The sequence below is a fragment of the Trypanosoma brucei genome, chromosome 5 (genome assembly GCF_000210295.1).
Source record: "Trypanosoma brucei gambiense DAL972 chromosome 5, complete sequence".
In the NCBI taxonomy this organism is placed as follows: domain Eukaryota; phylum Euglenozoa; class Kinetoplastea; order Trypanosomatida; family Trypanosomatidae; genus Trypanosoma; species Trypanosoma brucei.
The window spans coordinates 427,694-448,738 of record NC_026738.1 but is presented as its reverse complement, the minus strand read 5'-3'; the positions used below and the strand labels follow the sequence as shown (position 1 = coordinate 448,738).

The 21,045-nt window shown below is 47.3% G+C and overlaps 11 protein-coding genes across 11 annotated transcripts; 10 read left to right on the top strand and 1 right to left on the bottom strand.

Moving 5' to 3' along the window:
• Positions 1-249: 249 nt before the first annotated feature.
• Positions 250-1,182, top strand: TbgDal_V2110 (mitochondrial carrier protein, putative; the record flags this gene model as incomplete). The annotated part of the gene is made up of 1 exon (XM_011775058.1): positions 250-1,182. One exon carries the CDS (start codon positions 250-252, stop codon positions 1,180-1,182), a length of 933 nt encoding a protein of 310 aa, XP_011773360.1.
• A 1,312-nt stretch (positions 1,183-2,494) lies between these two features.
• Positions 2,495-4,702, top strand: TbgDal_V2100 (hypothetical protein, conserved; the record flags this gene model as incomplete). Its single annotated transcript, XM_011775057.1, has 1 exon — positions 2,495-4,702. The coding sequence occupies one exon, from the start codon at positions 2,495-2,497 to the stop codon at positions 4,700-4,702; it is 2,208 nt and encodes a 735-aa protein (XP_011773359.1).
• A 24-nt stretch (positions 4,703-4,726) lies between these two features.
• TbgDal_V2090 (hypothetical protein, conserved) lies at positions 4,727-6,607 on the top strand (the record flags this gene model as incomplete). The annotated part of the gene is made up of 1 exon (XM_011775056.1): positions 4,727-6,607. The coding sequence occupies one exon, from the start codon at positions 4,727-4,729 to the stop codon at positions 6,605-6,607; it is 1,881 nt and encodes a 626-aa protein (XP_011773358.1).
• Positions 6,608-7,154: 547 nt separating this feature from the next.
• Positions 7,155-8,582, top strand: TbgDal_V2080 (heat shock protein HslVU, ATPase subunit HslU,putative; the record flags this gene model as incomplete). The annotated part of the gene is made up of 1 exon (XM_011775055.1): positions 7,155-8,582. One exon carries the CDS (start codon positions 7,155-7,157, stop codon positions 8,580-8,582), a length of 1,428 nt encoding a protein of 475 aa, XP_011773357.1.
• Positions 8,583-8,868: 286 nt separating this feature from the next.
• TbgDal_V2070 (hypothetical protein, unlikely) lies at positions 8,869-9,186 on the top strand (the record flags this gene model as incomplete). The annotated part of the gene is made up of 1 exon (XM_011775054.1): positions 8,869-9,186. One exon carries the CDS (start codon positions 8,869-8,871, stop codon positions 9,184-9,186), a length of 318 nt encoding a protein of 105 aa, XP_011773356.1.
• Positions 9,187-10,120: 934 nt separating this feature from the next.
• On the top strand, positions 10,121-11,056 carry TbgDal_V2060 (hypothetical protein, conserved; the record flags this gene model as incomplete). The annotated part of the gene is made up of 1 exon (XM_011775053.1): positions 10,121-11,056. One exon carries the CDS (start codon positions 10,121-10,123, stop codon positions 11,054-11,056), a length of 936 nt encoding a protein of 311 aa, XP_011773355.1.
• Positions 11,057-11,951: 895 nt separating this feature from the next.
• TbgDal_V2050 (hypothetical protein, conserved) lies at positions 11,952-13,574 on the top strand (the record flags this gene model as incomplete). Its single annotated transcript, XM_011775052.1, has 1 exon — positions 11,952-13,574. The coding sequence occupies one exon, from the start codon at positions 11,952-11,954 to the stop codon at positions 13,572-13,574; it is 1,623 nt and encodes a 540-aa protein (XP_011773354.1).
• A 900-nt stretch (positions 13,575-14,474) lies between these two features.
• Positions 14,475-17,831, top strand: TbgDal_V2040 (hypothetical protein, conserved; the record flags this gene model as incomplete). Its single annotated transcript, XM_011775051.1, has 1 exon — positions 14,475-17,831. The coding sequence occupies one exon, from the start codon at positions 14,475-14,477 to the stop codon at positions 17,829-17,831; it is 3,357 nt and encodes a 1,118-aa protein (XP_011773353.1).
• A 776-nt stretch (positions 17,832-18,607) lies between these two features.
• Positions 18,608-19,003, top strand: TbgDal_V2030 (T. brucei spp.-specific protein; the record flags this gene model as incomplete). The annotated part of the gene is made up of 1 exon (XM_011775050.1): positions 18,608-19,003. One exon carries the CDS (start codon positions 18,608-18,610, stop codon positions 19,001-19,003), a length of 396 nt encoding a protein of 131 aa, XP_011773352.1.
• A 747-nt stretch (positions 19,004-19,750) lies between these two features.
• Positions 19,751-20,083, bottom strand: TbgDal_V2020 (hypothetical protein, unlikely; the record flags this gene model as incomplete). Its single annotated transcript, XM_011775049.1, has 1 exon — positions 19,751-20,083. The coding sequence occupies one exon, from the start codon at positions 20,081-20,083 to the stop codon at positions 19,751-19,753; it is 333 nt and encodes a 110-aa protein (XP_011773351.1).
• Positions 20,084-20,368: 285 nt separating this feature from the next.
• TbgDal_V2010 (hypothetical protein) lies at positions 20,369-21,043 on the top strand (the record flags this gene model as incomplete). Its single annotated transcript, XM_011775048.1, has 1 exon — positions 20,369-21,043. One exon carries the CDS (start codon positions 20,369-20,371, stop codon positions 21,041-21,043), a length of 675 nt encoding a protein of 224 aa, XP_011773350.1.
• Positions 21,044-21,045: the final 2 nt, after the last annotated feature.

The window sequence follows — 21,045 nt, the reverse complement described above, 5'->3', positions numbered from 1 at the left end:
GGCTGCGTATTTCTGGATGCTGTCACCCTCGCTGATCCGCTAGTTTATTTCAGCCCCTGTTGTGGCCCCTCTACTTTCAAGTATTCTCTGTTTCCGCAATTTTTCTTTCAATTCACGCACGCGCGCAAGTGCACCCGGTGTGCTCTGTAGCTTTGTTAGAGGCACGGCCATTATCCACAACCTTGCTATTGTGTAAGGAAACAAAAGGGCACTAGAAATTTTAGATAAGAGTAGGGAGGAAAAAAAAAAATGGCACTCCCGACATCGCATGTGGTTCAAACCCCCAAAAGACAAGAATACCTTGCATCCTGTTTGTCTGGTTGTGTTGCCGGTGTCTGCTCCACCTGCGTCATAAACCCATTGGATACCGTCCGTGTGCGCCTCTCTGTAAGCCGAAGTGCCACTGGAAAGGCACACAGGAGCCTCTTGTACACTGTTAGGGACCTCTTCGAGGGAGGCATTGTCCACGCCTTTTCGCGTGGTCTCTCGGCAAATCTAATGGCCTCGCTTCCCTCCAATGGTATTTATCTTCCTACATACCGCTGCATTAAGGACCAACTTTCCTCTGCCGGAGTCAACCAGAATGTTCAACCTGCCATTGCGGCTTGTGGTGCCGTGTGTGTGACAAACACGATCCTAGGGCCGATATTTCTGGTGCGGACTCGCGTGCAAGTTAACGAAAAACTAACTGTGCGGCAAACGTTTAGAGATGTGCTGAAGCACGAAGGCTTCAGTGGTTTCTACCGCGGGACCATGACCAATATTGTGGGTCGGTTCGTCGAAGAGGGCCTCTTCTGGAGCATCTATGAACTTCTTAAGCGGTTGTCAAGCGAAGCAAGTTTCAAGGGTTCCAGCAACTTTTTTCTGACATCTGTCGCGGTAGCATCGCTTTCGGCCGTGGCGAAGATTGCCGCCACCACCGTCTCTTATCCTTACAACGTCGTTATGAATCACATGCGCAGCGTCAGCTACGTGACAGGGAAACCCGAGTATGAGCGCATTATGCCAACAATACGACACATTTATTACCAAGACGGCATACCCGGCTTTTACAAGGGGCTTGCGCCGCAGCTGTTACGGAGCACGCTAAGTAAGGCTGTACAGATATATTCTTTTGAACTGGCCATGTTCATTTACTTCAGCACTGTCCAACGTCCCGTTGTTTCTTGCGCTCCCGCATAATGCAGGAGCTTTCATAGAAAAAAGGAGAGAACCTGAAAGCAAAAGCATTAAAAACTACGTAACACTCGCCTCTATGGTCCATCAGGGACTCAATGGGACGGGTGAATCACAGGGGCTCCTTTTTTTTTTTTCTTTCGCTTGTTTTTTTTTGTTTGTGTTGCACCTTCGGTCGGTGCTACACCCACTAAAGGAAGCGTTCTCGCGCTGACGCTATGAAAATGCAGCGATGAGCGCGCCACTTTGTTTTGGCGTGGGACATCCTTCCTTTAAACTGCATACGTTGTCTGCAACGTATGCAGTTGCCACATAACAGGGCGTTTTCTCGTGCCTCATCCCTATGTATCTTATCCCTCCTCATTTTTCTAGATGGTTTCAGCTTTTTCCCCCCCCCCTACACCTCACAAATATCAGTAGCACACTCTAAACGAGGAAATCTCTAATTCTAATTGTGTGTCTGCTGCACTGTGCCGCCGCTAACCTACTACATCCCTCTCCCGTATTATTTTTTTATTTTTAGATTCGTTGCGGCGCATCTTTGTTTTGTGTTGTGGTTTATGCTGCGCATTTCTGTTGTCCACTATTTTTAGATACTGGGTGGTTGAAGGTTTCGCAAAAAGAAAAAAAAATGTGGCAACGTGGGGTGATTCATAGATTTTGAGAGGGAAGCAGAAGCGAATGTACGCGATTCTACAGCGTGAAGTGTTTGTGGTGTAGAGTGGGTGCTACTTCCTTCTTATGCGAAGAGGGAACGGAAAGAGAGAAGGGAAAAATCAAAAAAAGTGTAGGGAAAGGTAGCCAACTTTTTAAAAATAATTTTATCCAGCGGAGGAAAGAGACGGTATGTGAAGGCGAGAAAAGCAGGGACAAGGCATGTGTGAGAACGCGTAATGGAGACAAAAAACAAAACAAATAAATGACCAGTCAATCCCTGGTTGATTTCTTTTTTTTTGTCGCTCAAAGTGTTTAAGGACCGAGCGCACTAAGTATAGAAGGATGATGGGATTCTCGTGAAACACGGTGAGTCGTAATTTTAGCTCTTACCTTTGGCTTCCATTTACGCTACATCATGCACTGGATGCCAAATTATTGCCAGCATATCCCTTGCGACACTGTTTTCATATTGCGCAAGTAAGATGTCGTTTCTGGTGTCCCTTTACTGTCAGAGGGATTTTTTCTTACCCATGCAGCCGCACTGTGCCATTCTTCCGGAGCAAACACACATACACACACACTTATATATATATATATATACATATGTGCTTTTCTACCCCGCTTTCTGTATTCTGAAGCTTAGAAGTGGCTCCTCAGAAGGATGAGTAAGAAGCCGAATTCGCACTCTGCAGCGGGGGCGGAGTCTGAGGAGGCACGAGTTGAGTCCTTTGGGCGTAAAGTTTTTGAAATATACACCGAGACGGTAAAGCCGTCCATCTTTGATCTACAGTTGCGGCACTACGCTGATTATCTTCACCACTTTGGCTTCTCCATTGAGAGGGAAACCAAGCACTTGAGAGAGGCCCCACGGATCGGAGGCCGGCGCGCACCTGCGCGGTCAGTGGAACTTCTGCCTGGTGCCCAGTGGGGTATTGGGAAAGAAGAACGAGAGGAAGCTGACGCATGGGCACGCGAAGTCGGGCCACTAGAAGGAGTGACTAGACCACATGAAATTGTGACGCGGCTCATTGAACCCTTCAAACGGGTTACGTGGCGGCAGTCCGCTTCACAGTGTGCGCTGAAGAAGGCGAGAACATTGTATTGCTGGCTTTGCAACAATATTAACCCTGAACTTCCCCAACAACAGGGGGATGAAGCTGCAGCGAGCGTACCTGCGCCTGCTGGTGCTGGCAAAAAGGAAGAAGGGAACAGTGTCGCATCGTCGCGTAGCCACAAAAAAAAATCATCGGCGGCATCACACACCGTCGTATCCCTGTGGTCCATGGACTTGTTTGAGGAAGTGCTGGCGCAACGCCGTGCTACCTGCATTGGGATGGCCCAAATATATCAGAAGTTCCTTCAGTTGGCTGGGATTAAGGGCGAAGTGGTAGAAGGATTTCTGCGGAGACGCCCCCCAGGAAAAAGTATTGAATGGGCGTGGAACCTTGTTCAAATTCCCGTGGATGACGACCCGCCGCTTTCGTATCTCGTGGATGTGATGCTCTCCGCTCATTCAGGTCAATGTTTATCTGTCAATCGGCCGGGGGATGCCTCCGAAGATGTTCCAAAAGGTAAACCAAATCAGCAGGGTGAAAGCACGGGTCGTAAGGGAAGGGCCGCTCCCGCCCAACAAGCAACACCGCAGCGGAGCATACTTGAAGGCCCCCTGTTAGCCCCCTTTTGTTCACAGGTGAAGCGTATGGAAGATTTCTACTTTAACACACATCCAGAAAAGTTTTTCAGCACACATTTCCCCAAACGTGCGCGCCACTCGTTGCTGCAGACACCGAAGAGGAAAACCGTGTGGGAAGGTGAACCGTTGATGACACATGATTTCTTCCGTTTTCCCCTGGCCCTGGACCCTTCTGGGCGTCGGTGCTCTAGCATCACGCGGTCCACACCATTTTACATCAAACTTTTCAACGAGGACCCGGAGCATTTCGAGTTGTGCTGTGTTCTCTTTAGAGGAACATTAATGGAACTCCCAGATAACTGTAGCTCAGCTACGGCACTGGGACCCAGGTGGGTATGGCACCAGCGGGAGGAGTCGTCAATGAGTGAAACCTTCACTCTAATGGTACCGGAGTCGGGATATTACTGTATGGTGATTGGTGCACGTGCGATTAGAAAAGATCCCTTCTCGGACCTGATTTCCGAGGAGCCATTTGTCCCCGTTGTTGCTTATCAAGCCTTAGTTACCTTTGTTGCCAACCCGACACCACAGATACCTTGCCAGTATTTTAGTCCATCTATATGCAAATTATTGGAACCGCTGCGATATCAAGTGAAGGAGGGACTTACGCGCTTCATTGTGATGCCATCCTGCGCAAATGTGGTGGCGGTGGCGGTGGTGTTGCTGTATCCTGAAGAAGGCAGACGAGAGCTGCTTTCGTTTCTCAATTTCTCTCCCAAGGATGTGGCTTATACTGGTGATATTACGCTCCCAGGCTACCACAACGCGGAGGTATGGATACTTTACGCGGCACCTGACCATGACTACGTGAACACAACGGGGCTTCCAAGTCTATCGGCACGCTATAAGCCAAAAACGGTCTCGTCGCTTTCCCTTGTGAACACTGTGGGGCCATCACAGGGTGAAACGGCCCCATGCGTTTCGAAGGGTAAAATGCTTTTCTTACCTTTCGTGACGAACATTGAGGTAAAGAAACTTCTTCCAGAGTCCAAGAAGGTTAACTTCATCCTACCGGAGCCAAACCTTAACGACGAACAACAGATAACATTTAGGCGACTCATTGGAGTGACACCAGAGTTGTACAAAGAGGCGGCTGCGATTGCCGACAAAGACATTACAATTGTCGGCTCATACTTTACTGGGAGGGAAGGTGACATAGAATTTCCCAATGTATAGTAACAGGAAGAAATAAAAATTGCGATGCTTTTGATACCCACATGCACCGGCGTGCCGTTCCCAGTAGTTGTTGAAACATACTGTGACTGCTCTTTGAGGCTACGTAAATCCACGGCGTCACCTTTCTTCTCCCCCTTGTTTCCCCCTTGCCTTCTCTCCGTCTTTCCACTTCAGGTTTTAACACGCTTCACGAAAGAGGAAGACATTTTTTTTCCAATTTCGCTGTGGCGGTGCCGGGTTAGGCGGATAAGCAGGCACCGTAGAAAAAAAAAAATAGTAACAGTAATAATGCAGTCCTGTGCTGTGATTGGGTGTGGTGCCGCCGGTATGGCGGCAAGTATGGCATTGCGGCGTAGTGGATTGTTGGTGACCTGCTTTGAGCTTGCCCCAGATCCTGGCGGGGTTTGGAATAGTGATACGCGCAGCTCCTTCTCTACGCGTGGCCTCATTTCGCCATTGCACCCCACACTGCGTTGTGTCCTGCCGAAAGATTTGCTAGCGTTCAGCGACATGCGCTTTGACTACACCGTACCGCAGTTTCCTCACCATTCCTCTGTTCGGCGGTACTTGGATCGGTACGCTGCATCAAAAGGTGTTGGGGGACTTGTGCGTTTCAACACGAAGGTGCAGTCGGTTCGGTACGATGCCACAAGCGCAGTGTGGCACATCATTACAGTTAACGTTGTCAACGGCGATGTGTTTGAGTGGGCATTTGATAAGGTATGTGTCTGTACAGGACAAGCGCACGAGCCGCGGTATCCGGAAGGATTGAAGGAGCTTTTGGTCCCATACGTGGAGAGTGGAGGGGAGCTTCACCACGCCTTCCACGTAAAGGATTTCCGGCAATTCAAAAACAAGCGCGTTGTAGTGGTTGGAGATGACGTCACTGCGTGGGATTACTGCTGGGACCTAAAGCGTTGTGGGGCTGATGTGTATCATAGTGGATGCTCATTCCCGGATGAGGGACATTTTTCCGACTCCTGCGACGAGAGTGGGCTGATAAAAGGTTCATACGGGACCAACATGCGTGATATAGTTAGCGCTGCTGTTCAACTTCTCTCTCGCACACCGGGATGGCGGAAAGACGTTGCCAGGGGCAATAAGGTTGTCTCGAATTGGCTGCGCTTTCGGAACGGTGCCATATTGGGTCGTCTATCCAACCTTGGTCAACCCATCGGATGCGAGGGAAAAGGTATTCTATTTTCTAACGAGTGTCTAGGAAAGGTGGAAGTGTTGAAGGAGATGCGAGCTTGTTCGATGGCAGGAAAAGCGTTAGGCTATAGTGATTTGCCACAGAGTGTCTTTATGGATAACGTCGATGCCGTAATATGCGCCACCGGCTATCATCGGCGGTATCCTTTTCTACACGAAGATATAAGAGAAGTGCTAGAGAAACCAACTTGCTTCTTGCCGCAGAAAGGTAACAAATGTGCCGATGATACGTCTGCAAATGCTACGAAGGCGGTGGACCACCGCAGTCTCTATCTTGGTACTCTCTTCGCCCCTAATCCGTCCATTGGATTTGTGGGTATGCAAAAGGAACTGCTTCCACCCTTCCTTCTGTTTGAGGCACAATCCAAATTTGTTGCTTATGCCTTCACCCATCGGTTAAATCTCCCGAACGATGCGGCGGGTCTACTTGCACGACAAGAAGAGTTAATGCGGCGCTACCCTCTCCTTGCTAATCTATACGCCCCGTACGGTCTTGGTTTGTACTCAGCGCTTTACTTCAATGTGCTGCAGGAGGAGCTGCAGGTCGGCGCACGTGATACATACACCTCGGCCATAATGGAGCGGCAGAAATGGATCCTTCTGACTGGTCTGCTCCGACTCGTGCACAAAGCGCGCTCACTGGCACCCTTGAAGCGCAAGCAGCAGCACATCCTTTTCAGCAATACCGTTTAGTGAGTCCATCACAATACATACATGATTTGATATGCTACCTCGTGAGCGGTTGCATATTCTTTACCTTATCTCACCTTCCTCCTCGATGTTCTGATCTCACTACTAAATAGCCATGTGACGTGACGTAGCGTTCGATGATCACAACCATCTTTACCTTGTTCTGGAGACAGCTTCACTTTCTATAATTGTTCTGTCTTACTTCGTACTCTCGTTACCTTGCCTTCTGCTTAGACGAACAAAGCTCTTCTTTCCCTGTATTTTTCAGTTTCTTTATCTTTCCCGCTTGTTTTTTTTTTTACCCCCACTGTTGCCTCGTAGTTGTTTGTTTCGAAGCGCTGCGGGAGTAAACAATATAGGTTGTAAGTATTCATCCAAGTGGACTCGCTACTTAGTGCCGTTTGGTTGGCTCCTTTTTCGACAGCTTGGTTTTTTTTAATCTCCTCGCGCAACTGAACATAAAGACAGCGTAAAGATAACTGAGCAACAAAGGGGGGAAGGCGAGGTATAAGTAAAAACGGGCAGCACCGACAGCTCTCCTGTAATATAAATGATGCGGCGAGTAACTTCTTCATTACCATCGGCACTGAAGCTTGGTAGAAGCTTAGGGCCCAACGTCCGCTTCAGTGGGGGAGCGGCGGCCGTTGAAGCGTCTCCCGCAATCCCACCGAACTCCTCTTCTGGAAAAACGCTTGTCCGTAACATGAAACCGCGTGAACTGATGCAGGAGCTGGACAATTATATTATTGGACAGACGGAGGCGAAGAAAGCGGTGGCGGTGGCGCTGCGTAACCGCTGGCGTCGCCACCAGGTGGACGCGGCGATCCGTGAAGAAATTTCTCCCAAAAATATATTAATGATAGGTCCTACGGGTGTTGGGAAAACAGAGATTGCGCGACGTCTGGCCAAGTTGGTGGACGCTCCGTTTATTAAGGTGGAGGCGACAAAGTTCACCGAAGTGGGATTTCACGGCCGAGATGTGGAGAGCATCATCGAAGACCTCTACAAGGCCTCGCTCACGCAAACAAAACAAAATATCATGAGACGGCACGAAGAAACGGCACGACAGAAGGCGGAGAATCGCATTCTGAAGGCCCTAGCCGGCGTTTCCGATGGCTTCCGCGAGCACCTCCGGAGTGGTGCCCTCGACGATATTGAGGTCATAGTTGAGCTTCAGGAAAAGAAGGAAAAACCGAAAAATTCAGGAACGAATGAAGGTGTGTTTATCTCACTTGAAATTCCTTCGTCGATCGGTGGCCAGCGTCCGCAGACGGTGAAGAAGGTGATGAAGATAAAGGACGCCATTCCTGCTGTACTGCAAGAGGAGCTCGACAAGATTGTGGACACGGAGGATGTTTCTGCTGAGGCGCTGCGTGCCTGTGAGGAGGATGGCATTGTGGTTATTGATGAGATCGACAAAATCGTAACAGCTTCCGGTGGCTACAAGGGACACCAGGCCTCTGCAGAGGGTGTTCAGCAGGACCTGTTGCCGTTAGTGGAGGGAACAACTGTTTCTACGAAGGGAAACGTGCAGATCAAGACGGACAAGATTCTCTTCATTTGTAGCGGCGCCTTCCACAGCGTGAAACCGTCTGACATGTTGGCGGAGCTGCAGGGTCGACTTCCTATTCGTGTAGAGTTGAAGCCCCTCACCAAGGAAGATTTTCATCGCATTATAACGGAGCCAAGGTACAATCTCATTAAGCAGCACGTCATGATGATGAAAACGGAAGGTGTTGATCTTGTCTTTACCGACGATGCGCTATGGGAAATCGCGTCTATCGCTGCACACATCAACTCCACCGTGCAGAATATAGGCGCACGCCGTCTTATCACCATCACAGAGAAGGTTGTGGAGGAAGTCAGTTTCGATGGCCCTGACAGAAAAGGGGAAACGTTTGTTATTGATGCGGCTTACGTAAGGAACTCTGTCGAGAGCATGATGAAGAAGGTGGACATCAAGAAATTCATCCTCTAGCCGCCTACGAAGAGAAGAAATGGCGACGGAAGGCGGAAAATGAGAAAATAAGGGTATGGGTGATCACTCTTAGAGGAATGGTGGTGCTGTGGTAACCAGCGGAATCTGGACCCAGCACATCGGACCGCATTCACACGTGCTGCATCCTAATATGTGTGTCCTCTAAGCTAAGGTTTATTAGAGGAGTGAAGGCGATAACGTAGGGTAAATTACGAGTAGACAAATCTGTGGGAGGAATGTGATGGAGGGCAGGAGCGTTTCAGTGCAGTATGAAATAAAGGGATGAATGTTAATGGAGCGGCACTGTGTGGACAAGCCTGCCAACGGTTTAAACCTCATATTGTTTGAACAGGTTCACCACCGACGGAAGGAGGGAAAGTATATCAATGGGTTTGGCTTAGGCGAAAGTATCCATGTCGACAGCATTGCAGGGACAATGGGTAGTTGTGTTGTGGTAAGGAAGGGGGTTTATTCGCCTGTGGGTTGCTTCACTACAGGTTGTTATTTTTACACCAAAAAAAAGGCCCATAAATATCCACAAGTGTGGCCGCAGTCCGTCTGTACGCGATTTTACACACTTATTCGTGTGCATTTGTCGGTGTGATGGTCGTGTTGCCGGTTAGGGGTTTCAGTTTTTCCATTATTTTAACGCTCCGCATTTAGAGCGTTCGGAATACTCATCCCGCCCCGTTTTGCGTATCTCTCTTGCCTTATTTTCATTTCCATGGAAATGTTGAGGGTTCTTCGCTTACACAAGCGGTACATATATATTATTTTTTTTATATGCACTCACTACCCTCTTTCTTCCTTGGCCATTGTTTTACTATTGTTGTAGTTTTGTGTTAGTGAGTGCTTGTGTGTGTGTGTGTGTGTGTGTGTGTGTGTGTGTGTGTGTGTGTGTGTGTGTGTGTGTGTGTGTGTGTGTGTGTGTGTGTGTGTGTGTGTGTGTGTGTGTGTGTGTGTGTGTGTGTGTGTGTGTGTGTGTGTGTGTGTGCGTATGTGAAAGTTGTTGCGCCAATCCGGTGCCGCCGGTAGAGTTTTATGCGGTGATGCTTGGCAATTTCAGGCTATTGTTTTGCGCATTATTTCACGGTAGGTTTTTTTTTCTAATTCATTATATTTCTGGTGACGCTCATTCCCATTACTTTTCGAAAAGGGGGAACAATGGAGAGATCCAAGAAAGAAGGGGGCGCGAAAAATGAGATGCTCTCCTCAAAGAAGGCAAAAGAGGGAAAATCAGAGACTGAGCACGAGCGAGTGATTTTTTTTTTTCGGCCACACACTTTCTTCTTACCTTTCTTATTTGTGTGCGCGCCACTATATCCTACTATAAACACTTGTTTTGTCACATCCCCCTCTCGCCCGCGTATGTGTGATAGTGCATGCACAAACGACTAGCTCCCCTCTCAGGTTCTTCCCCTTGCCACCGCCGTTATTATTAATTTCCTCTCGTTCGCTACAAAGGGAAGACACGTGTATATAATCCCGTGGACAGTTGGGTGTAACATTAACGCATATTCACATAGGGGTTTACATCCATGCGACAATGTGTAGTGCGGCGGTACAAGATGCCAAAAAACATGGGTGTTGCCCCCCGTTTCGACACATGGAATGAAAAGTACGAGCCATGGGAACATATGAAGCGCATGGGGCGCCTCGTTGGCACTGGTTTTTACATTCCACCCGAATGGTACAACCATTTCCGCATGTTCCCACCCATTAACCACAACTTTCAGCAGGAAAAAACCCTTAACCCCCACAATGCAAGTGAACCGACACAAGACGACACAAGCACACTTAGCCCAGAGCGTGTGGCCCTTCGAGACGAATTGGCTCGGAAGAGCCGCCTTGTCGCGTCGGAGGGCATGCGGTATTACAACATATTCTGGGTGCGAAAACCTTTGGACACAATGGAGAAGGAATACTATGAACTTAAACGTAGGGGTGTTGACCACGGCGAAGCTATAAGAAAGGTATTACAGGGGTTTTACAGTGGGTTGGCGGTGAAGAAACGTGTGGCAGCTATACAAGCAGAGGAAGCAAAGCTAACGGGCCGTTTTATTACAATGCGCGAGGCCACAGTTGTTCTGGGCGTGTTGGCTAAGTTGCACAAGGAGCAGCTCACACCGCATCAGGTCTCGCTCCTTGCAAAGGAACAGGGAGAAACCACGCAGTCTGGTGCTAAGCTCACAGCGATTGTGTCTCGTACACAACCACACGTCAATAAGGAGGCGTCCAGCCCTGCGACTTCGGAAGCTGTGGGCTCAAGCACAGAAGAGTCGCTGTCAGCGGATGCATTAGCGAGTATGCTCTCGGAGGATGGAGAGCAAAGTGCTGTAGGGACGAGGTATCAAGTGGAGGTGAAGGAAACCGCTAACGACAGTGTACGGCAGCTGCGGGAGAAGGCAGAAGATCAGACAGGCTTCCCTGATTGGTATACGAGGGAATCACCGACATACAGTGGAACGAGCTGATGCAGTCGAGATGGATTTGCTTTGATGAAAGCAAACAAATGAGTGCAGTGATATTCTTGCCGCCGGCACAGTCTTTTATATTTTTTTTCTACCCCACGTTCTCACCGTTTCTATCTATATTGCATATTCTTCTGTGTAAATTGGTTATCCTTTAACCTTTGTGCTGAACCTTACCTTGGGTGTTTTCCACCTTCTTGAAAGTCTTGTCTGATGTAGGTAGCAGTGTGTCCATGTAATTTTGATCTCTTCATGGATTGGAGGCATGTACGCGAGGTCACCAAATGCCTTACACATTTTTTTTTTGTGTTCTGCGAGTAAACAATTCATAAAAATGGGGATCAGGATTCAAATCGGGGGCTTCTACACGTGTGTGTCTGAGTGTCAACGCAGTCACTGGTAACGTACCAGCAGCGTAACCCTTTTCGTGTACCTTATTTTTTTTTCTTTTTTTTTAAATCGCTGACCCGGGTTTCATGCAAATGATCTTTCCTTACGCATTTCCCCACCTAACTAAATGTACGCTGTAACCGCTATCAGTCATAAGCATGGGCTGGAGAGGACTGTCTGTCTGGGAAAGCGCGGCATCTGTGCGCGTGTGTGAGGAACGAAAAGCCCTCATGCTGTACATGGGACGTAATAGAAAACTTAGCGTCCATCTTTTTCTATCCTTTTTTTTCCAGTTGGTGCTGTATGCTTTGGTGTGTGCACCTGTGCTCATGTAATGCCATTTATTGGCTCATTTATGTTTCCTGTGTGAGTTTCACTCTCCGAATTAACATTCGTTTGCTGTTGAAAGTGTACTGGTCCATCCATTGATGGATATTTTCATTGCCTACCGGATGTTGGTGGGGGCACATGTGCTTCACTGCCCACAGCTTCAGGTTATCGAAAGCATATGGAAATCATCTTTTTTATATATATGTATGTGCATGTGTGTTTGTCTGTTTGTTGTTCTGCCACCGTATCACATAAAGGCATTATGTCAGACGCCGGCTGCGTCACATCTCGCTCTTCGAGTGACAATTATGGAGGGGGCGGGAGCAGTGACAGCGGTATTCAAAGCCCCATCAATAGTAGCGGAGATGTTTTTGATATTAGGGATGTCGAAAGCCCGATATCTGATCAGGATGACGATGCCATCGAGTTGCAGCGGGGATCGACGACCTCCCGTGTGTTTATGCAGGCCCTCACCAACCGCCTACTTCTCACACAAATGGAAGGTGATGGTACTGAAACGTTAGATTTCACCGCCTGTGACAGTAGCAGCGGGGATGATTTTGTGACTGTCATGAACACCACCACTGCTACCACCGTGTCAGTGGCCCCGTCGCTTTCGTTGTCTTCGCTAGCGAGAGCCGAGCAACTTCTTCAGAAGAGCGTCACGCTTGTCAATGGTGGTCAGCATATCACACTTACCAAAGAGGACCTTGAACGCCTCCGTGACAGTCGGTTGCTGCACTTTCTGGAGGCGAACTCTGCCACCTTCGTCAAGCACCTGCACGGACAAGGACAGGGACGGAACATGCCTAGTGGAAAAGCTGCGGGTTGCGAAGAGAATGCGGAGGTTAAGACCGAAGCAGAGAAGGTTGGAGGTGACGCAGATCCATTTGTGAATGTAATGGACGACGATGGTGTAGAGTACCGTATATACACGGATAAGGACGGTAAGTTGCTTGTTCCAGTAAACGCGGAAGACGAAGGGGGTGATGAAGATGTCGAGGAAGAGGAAGAGGAGGAAGAAGGAGGAGAGGAGAGTGCGGCAATTCAAAGTCGGACTCCCGTCGAGAGTGTTAGGGCGGCGAGCGCAACGGAGAAGTCGGCGTCCTCGAGGTCCCGGGGTGGCCGTATTGTTAGGCTAAAAAAAGCTGCTAAACCGTTTGTCCGTGGAATTGGTCTTACGGCAGAAGAGGACCGTCGGGTAATGGAGTTGCTCAAAACGGACTTTACAAATGAGCCGTCACCGTATGACATGGACACGGAGCGGGCTGAAGCCCTGGAGGAGCGGCTTAGATGGTTTCGTGAGGTCCGCGGCCCTTTGAACTACCAGAAGGGAAGCGCCGAATTCGACGGTGATGACACTGAGGATGATATACCGTTTGGCCGCCCAAGTACAGGGGATACAACATCGACGGTATCCGTGAAGGCAATTGGAAACTCCTACATGCGGGAGGCGCGTGACCAACGAGTGCTGCAGGTCCGCCTAAAATCAATTAATACTGAACTCGCTGCTCTTCAGCGGCTGCAGAGGCTTGAGGCATTATGCCCCACAGCGGGTGTGGAGCATCTTGTTGGTATTCCGAGGCCAGAGTGGTCGAAGGAAGTCCCACCCCCACTGGGTGATGACATAATTCGTCAGTTGCTTGAAGAGGCTCAGTGTGAAAACAAAAAAGCGCAGGCGAAGGGTGAGAAACGCCCGCTGCAGAACCAGGACGAAGGCTTAAGTTACTTACAAGAAAAGTTGAGACTTGCAGCAAGCCGTGTAGAAGCCCTGCTTCCGCAGTCGCCAACCAGTGCGTAGTAATTCTGCGGGGGTGGAAGTCGACGGCATTGGTATAGAGAAGGAGGTCTAAGAAGATAACACCGTAAAGGCGCTGACGAATATCTTAGAGTTGCACATAAAGAAAGGAAATTGTTTCAGGTTTCCCACCACGAGGTCTGGTAACCTCCCATGTCTCTGGCCACACGAAGTCATACCATAGTCTTCCATACTCATCGTTCTGGTTGGTGCTTGTTACTTTCAAAGTCACTCCCTTTTTTGGGGGGGAGGGAGTCAATAATTTCTGTCTACGCGGGGCAACTATATATATATATCAGCGCGTTGCCGTTGTCGGTCTGCCTTTTCGACTATCCATGTTTTTGTGTTTGGACATCCCGGATGTATTGTTGCGATTACTCATAGTGTGCTTGTCTCTCCTCTCTAGGTGTTAACTATCGCTTTATTGCCCTGTTTTCCCATTCCAGGAGTCGATATACCATTGCCACTGTTCATCCAAGTCGCTAAACGGAGTCTTATCGACACATGCTCTTAATTTGTTTCTCCCTCCTTCCCTTTCTTACTCTATTTCTTCCGCCCCTTCCGTACTTCACCGATTCGCAAATAGCCGTCGCCGCAACTAATCGTAACGCATAACGCAAATAATATAAAGAACACTAAATTTTTTTAAAAAAAAGATATAAGAAAACAACACAGCAACTGAGGTAGGTCGTCTCGTGGGAAGGAAAGGAACAGGAAAAAAACCGAAGCAAAAGGGGTGTGAACTAAGGGGAAAGCCTATCGACACTGGCTTGGGAAACGAAAGTCAAGAAAATATAGAGAAAGTGAGTGATAGGTTATTCGAGAATCCCTAAGAGTGCTCGTGTGGGCGTGAGTCTGTAAAAAAAATAATAATAATAAAGTAAGAGAAGTGGTCGGTAAAACATGAACTGCTCCGCGCCAGGGCTGTACTCCCTTGTAACAAATGAAGTGTGGAAGCCATCTGTGTTTCGGCCGCCGACACTGCAGAAGAGGAGTCGGCCGGTGGCAAAAACCACTTTAACACCGATGGCGCAACCGTGGTATCCAAGTAACGCCAATGGTGGCTGTGACAGCACCAGTTCAGGTCCCCAAAGTTGTCAAAAGGATGGCCCACGCTTGTTGCCGCCCCCGGCACTCGGACAGTCACCCACATTTGGGTCGGACATCGAAAAGGAATTCCCAACCGTGTTGTGCAGCAGTTCCGTTGTGGCACCCACAGCGACTTGTGCCACACGCCGTGCAAGCGCCTTCACGAAGGCTGCAATGGAGGCACGAACATACCCACTGGACATGTTCATGTCAGTTAGTAAGGACGCTGCCCATACACCCTACGGTGTGCTTTGTTGGGCTGTTAAGCAGTACGTAACTTGTTCATACCTGAAGGTGCCAACACATCTGCAATTGTCCCTGCGTGACTTTGGAGGCGGGCCGGCGGAAGTCGACACGCGAGGGCTCATGGGAACCTGTCTTAAAGTAAAATCTCGCGCAAAACCGGTCCGCCTTACACACCACAAGGTTTTGTCGATCCTAAGCCGCCTTACAGAAGCGAAGTATGACACGTTGTTAAGCGAGTTGAAACTACTGCCTTTGCGTCAGGTGGAAGATGATGAGTTGAGTGAGATTTGTAAAATTGTATTTGAGAAGGCGGTAAGCGAGCCCTCATACACTAGTCTCTACGCCCGTCTCGCTCAAGACGTTTGCAAAGAGAAGAAAGAGGAACGCGACAGCTCGGTATGGAATGAGGGCTTCCAACGCCGCTTCCGTCGGACGCTTGTGAAGCTCTGCGAGGTTCAGTTTCATCAACCACTGCAGCTTTCTGGGGACGATGTGGTGGATCGTACAACAGGTACTCCACTCGATGAAGAGGAAGTTGAGATGAAACGATCCCGCCTGAAGCATCGGCTTGTGGGAAACATTCGCTTTGTTGCAGAACTCTTCAAGGTGGGTGTCCTGTCCGGGCGTGTCGTAACGGAGATCGTCCAAATTTTAGTCAGTGACTACAATCCTGACACGCCGACAGCCAAGGAGGAGCATGTTTTTGAACTTTTTACCACTCTCCTTCGACTGACTGCTGCACAACTGAAGGATTGTGAGGTGAATTTGCTTATCCGCTCGTTGGGGATTGCGAAGACCATCGAGCTCTCGCATCCGAAACCGCGCGTACGGTTTCTTATGATGGACCTGGGAGACCTAAACCGTAAAAATGGATGGGTGGAGCAGGAGCAGATTCAGTCGCACGTGAAGGAGCCAAAACAGCTGAAGAAAGTGCCGGGCCCCACCCCCGCAGCACCAGCATCACCGACAACATCAGCACCCACTGCGAAAAGAGCTGAGAAGTTGGGTTCGCGGCTTCGTGATATGAGTTCGAGATGTTGTGCTGATGCTGAAGTTTCACTCCGAAAGGAGAATGGAAACGGTACACAAACCCCCGGTAGCACAAGTTACGGTAACAAAGTGGCTGACGGCTGTGCGGACGGCGGTAATAACAAGAACAATAATGGCGGCGTCAGCAACGCCGTGAAAACCAACAGCAATGGTAAGCATCCCAGCCGAACCGGCATCGAGAACCGTAGCGGAAGCGACGAAACCGCGAAAGTGAAACCGTCCAATGGCGCGGCAGTCTCGTCATCAGCAAAGCAATCGACGAACGCGTCTCGCCGAGTGTCCCACAACCCGTACTGTAAACTTTCTCCCGCCAACATACTTGACCTCAAAAACGGAGATGCCAAGGCAGCGAGCGGCAATTCTAACATCCCATATACTGAGAGTCCTTTATCACCCGCGGCCAGTAGCACGGACCTTTCTCTGTCAAGTTCCTCCTCCGGGCACTTCCACAATAATCAAGGCAATGGCGGGGCTGCGATGCACAGCGGTTTGTGTTCACCCTTCTTGGAGCGTGACAAGATGGTGAACGAACGGAAGATGAATATTGAGAAAATTACGATGCAGCTGATGGCCCTCTTTCGAACTGGTGATGAAGAAACAACAGCAACTATACTGCACACCATGGGCTTAAAGAATATGGTGATGTGTCTTACCTGGTGGTTGAGGCTTGCGACAACAGCAAGTGGCAATAGCGACAATGCACAATGTTATGGAGACTACTCAAAAGTGGCCGCACTGCTCTCCGCTTTGCTGAGCATACGCAACGACGCCTACGCTACGAGCACCGTCTTTTCTACCGTGTTGGAGTGGCTTCGCTTTGATGTGGAAAAACACGAGTATGAATCGTTCCCAGGGATGTTTGAAAAGATCGCGCAAATGATCCGGCAGTGTCACCTCCCAATCACTGACAGCCTGCCAAATGTAGAAGTGGTGCGGGAGATAATGCACGGTGGTATGTTCAACGTTCTTCTTCGCGAATTAATCATCAATGGCGGAATCACAGCACCCGTTAGTGACCTCGTGAAGAGCTGCCACCCGGCGAGTGCTGAGATAATCTGCCACCTGCACGATCCCGCGGACGATTCCCAAATGTTGTTTGTGGCTGCACAGAATCGCTTTCATTTTCTTTCATACCTTCTGTGTGTTTCCTCCATGACGAGGATTGACGCACAGAGTGGTTTCCATCTACGGACACCGTTGTTGCCGCCACGGTGCAACAACTCACAAGCCGAGTGGACTCCACTAGTTGAGTGCCTCGCTCTTCCCAGCGTTGCCAGTGATCCCGAGTCGCTTTTGTTTGTTAAGATGTGGGATCATGCTACAAATGGGGATGCTGCATCACTGTGGCGTGACGAGGCGATTCGTCTGGCACTCGAGACCCCGGCCGGTCAGAATTCCACTACGAGTTCCCTCATTTCTGTCATGCGAGTGGTGGGTGTTTTGCTTATGGGTCTTGTCACGAAGTGCATGACGGTTGGCGCATGCGGGACTAATAATGGCAGCAGTGGAGGAAACGCGAGTGGAGCCCATGCGTTGGCGGAGACGGCGGATGTTCATTACGTGGTGAGCGGAATCCTCAAACAACATCCCGCGCCATTATATCAGGCTGCCACTGTTGTGGAACTCGTAATGCACCACACGCGGGCCCTCAGTGGCACATCAGAGTGCCCAACCTTCGATAATGCGCGGCTGAAGGCGCTGAAAAACGAATTTGACGACTGGTGTGAAGCGGGATTGGTGGATCCGCCCGCCGTTCTCGAGTTGCTGCGGGTGGTGGACGCGACAAAAGACAATTTTAACCTTTACCCGGCGTATCACAACTGCGTAGCGGATGTTCCATGGCATGTTGCGATTCGGTCCCTTGGGGGAAATTAAAATGGGTCGAATTTTTTTAATCATTTTTCTTTTAAGCAGTTTTTTTTTTCGTATTGCTGCTGGTTGTTTTTTTTTCCTCCTTTTTTTTTGTTTAGGTCGTCGTGTTATTCATTACTGTTTTTTGGTAGATTTTATCATGCTCTGCTACTAAAGTAGATCTGTGTGGGGGTGAGTGAGTACGTGCGTGGGTGGGTGGGTGTGTACGTATGTGCACGCAGCGTATTTCCCTGTTTTTCCTTCATTTGCTCATTTCTCCCTCCTTTTTACATCACTTAAAAATATGCAGCCCTTTTGGGCATCACTACTCCACATTTTGATGTGAACGGAAGGGGAGGAATTTTGTTATTATTTCCACGCTTGTGTTCTACTTTTATTTCTGTTTTTATTTATGTTTTGTTATTCTTCTCATCCCTACAATGAATTTTGTATGTACTTGCAATATATGCAATGTATTTGTTAGTTATTTTGCTCGGACATGTTATGTTTGTGTGTGTGTGTTGTTTTCCGTTTCTTCAGGTTTGACTGTGTGCATATGCTCCATTGTTTCCATCTATTTTTCACTTCACGCTCTTTCGTTGTTGTTGTTGTTGTTGTTTTCCCTCCGTGGCCACGTCTTTATTACCTGTGTGTTATTTTCTTTTTGTTTTTTTTGGTTTTTTTTTGGTTTTCTTGTGCGTGTGCTGAAGATTGAATGAGGTACGGAAATAAAAGGTGCTTAAACCGAGTGCAGGCTGGGGAATGCAAATGGATGAAGCGAATGAAGCACATGTGAATGAATGTTGCGTGAAAAGTTATTTAGGAAGCTTTCATGTGTACGTGTTTGCTCTTCGTTTCTTCTTTATATTATTATTATTATTATTAAACTCGCTTTTTTTTCTTTTTGTTTGTCTACTACATTACTATTATTTTTTTTTTCGTATGTAGTTGTTATTATTGTTTTGGTGAGGACATTTGACAGTATTCAAAGAAGTTGGAAGAGAGAAGAGAAGCAGGGAAGAAAAATAATAAATGATCATAATAAGAAAGAACTTGCAGTGCAGGTTTGGCGTATGGGATTGTTGAGTATTCGGTTTAACGACATGTTACTTTTCCGTCTCACGGGAAATGTGTTTTGCTGCTTTTATAAGGGAAAACAGAAAAGTGATGATGTTGAGAAAGAAAGTTTTTTTTAAAAAAAACGAAATTGCCTCTTTCTCTGTCTGTTTCCCTCTGCTGTGTAAAAACTCTCTGCTACTTTTGATTAGTATTGTTATTTTTATTACCTTATCTTATTTGTAAAGATGAAGAAGGGAGAGAAGAAGAAGAGAGGCGACTCCTTTTAAGTGGCTCCTTTTTTCTTTTTTCTTTTTGTTGTTGTTGTTTACTTTTGGTTTCTCCCGGAGCTTCTTTAGTTTTTGTTCTTTCCACTTCTTATGACTTTTCTGCCGCAGCTTAAATGTTGCGTCACTGGTGTGGGTGGGCCGCCATTGGCCAAAGCCACAACAGGAAATGAAAAGCGCAAGGAAAAGCAGGAAAAAGAAAATAAAGGAAAGGAGAGGAAGAATTTTTCATTTAATTACGTAAGGATAGTGAAATATTTGAATGAATGTTATCCAGTTCGGGAAAAGATGAAAATAATAAATGCGTTACGCAACACGGGCGCAAACAAACATACACAAACACCTATTCATTTATAAATACAAATTTATGAACATGTATACGGGCACGCGATGTTAAGGAAATGCAAATTTACGAAACCAAGCAGTGAGTGTATTACTATTTGTTCGGTTTTTGGTTCTCTCCCCGTACGCCTTTATTTATGCATATATATATATATATATATATATTTATTTATTTATTTATTTATTTATTTATTTATTTACATTTGTGTGTGCTTGTACCCATGTGTTTGTGAGCTTGCACCCGTAAAAAAAAAAACGCTAATAGCGTTCATCATTTTCCCCCACTGTTGTCATTATTATTTTATATAATATTATATTATTATCATCATTACTGCTGACATTTTTGTTTTTTTTTTTTGTAGCGTTTACGAAGTGTACAAATGCATAACTCCGTATGTGTTTGTCCGAAGCATTTGCGCGCGTGTGTGTGCAGGAGCACCCAGAAATTTCCCATTTTACTTTTAATTCATTTTCTTTCCTCTCCTCCCCGTACAAATTATATTCCCACGGATATTTGCCTTCACCTCGTTTTTGTGATGAAGGGGGAAAGAGAAAAAAAAAAGTGAAGGGAGGAGAGAAATGAAACAACATAAAAAATAAAATAAGGACAGGGACTTCTCTCGAGCGTGAAATATTTAGTATTTTTGGCCAACTTTTTTTTTTTTAGTTGTTGTTGTTGTTGTTTTCAGCGTGTGTGTGCGTGTGTTTGTTTGTTTGTTTTACTTCCGTTCTTCGGTTAAAAGTGAACAACGACGGCACATGCAAGGGAGAAAACCCCTTCCCTTCCTCCCTTCAGAGAAGAAAATGATGGAATGTGTGCAATTTGACTCCTGTCTTTAGATTTATTTAAATGTATCTAATTGGTTTTTATGCTCCATGATGGAAGTGGTGATTACTGCTTTATTTTATTTTATATTTTTATTTTTATTTATTTATTTTTTCCCTCACCATCTGAACTTCCACTTCCATGCGTCTCATCTTTACATTTTACTACACCTTCCGAAGGGAAGGGGGGGAAGCCGGGTCCTAATCCCAACCATCTCCTCTCCTCTCCTTTTCTTTTTTTTTCTTTCTTCTTCGCTTTTACGATCCGGATATGTCGCACTAAATTTGTTGTTGTTTTATTTTATTTATTTATTTTCCCTCCGAAAGGATACGTATGTTTTTGATACCATGTTTTGTTTTTTCCCCCGCACACCCACATGCCTCCTTTTCTTTCTTTCCTTTATGGTAGTCCCTTTGGTTCCTTTGATTTTTTCTTCCCCTTCCTTGTCCTTTATTTTCTTTTTTTCCCACCCCACCCCACCCCTCAGTTTATTATTTTTTCCTCTCATCTCTTTAACTAATATTTCTTTGCGGTTACCCCGATGTTCCACTTCTTTCCGATTTTATTTATTTTCAAAAAAAAAAAAAATGGCACCGCCTGTGTTGTTGTTGTTGTTTTGTGCCTTTGCCCGTTTTCATTGCACTGTTGCGTCATGCAAAAACGAAAACAACAACAATAATAATAATAATAAAAGTAGGAATAGGAATAGTTGCAGCTGCGGGTGAGA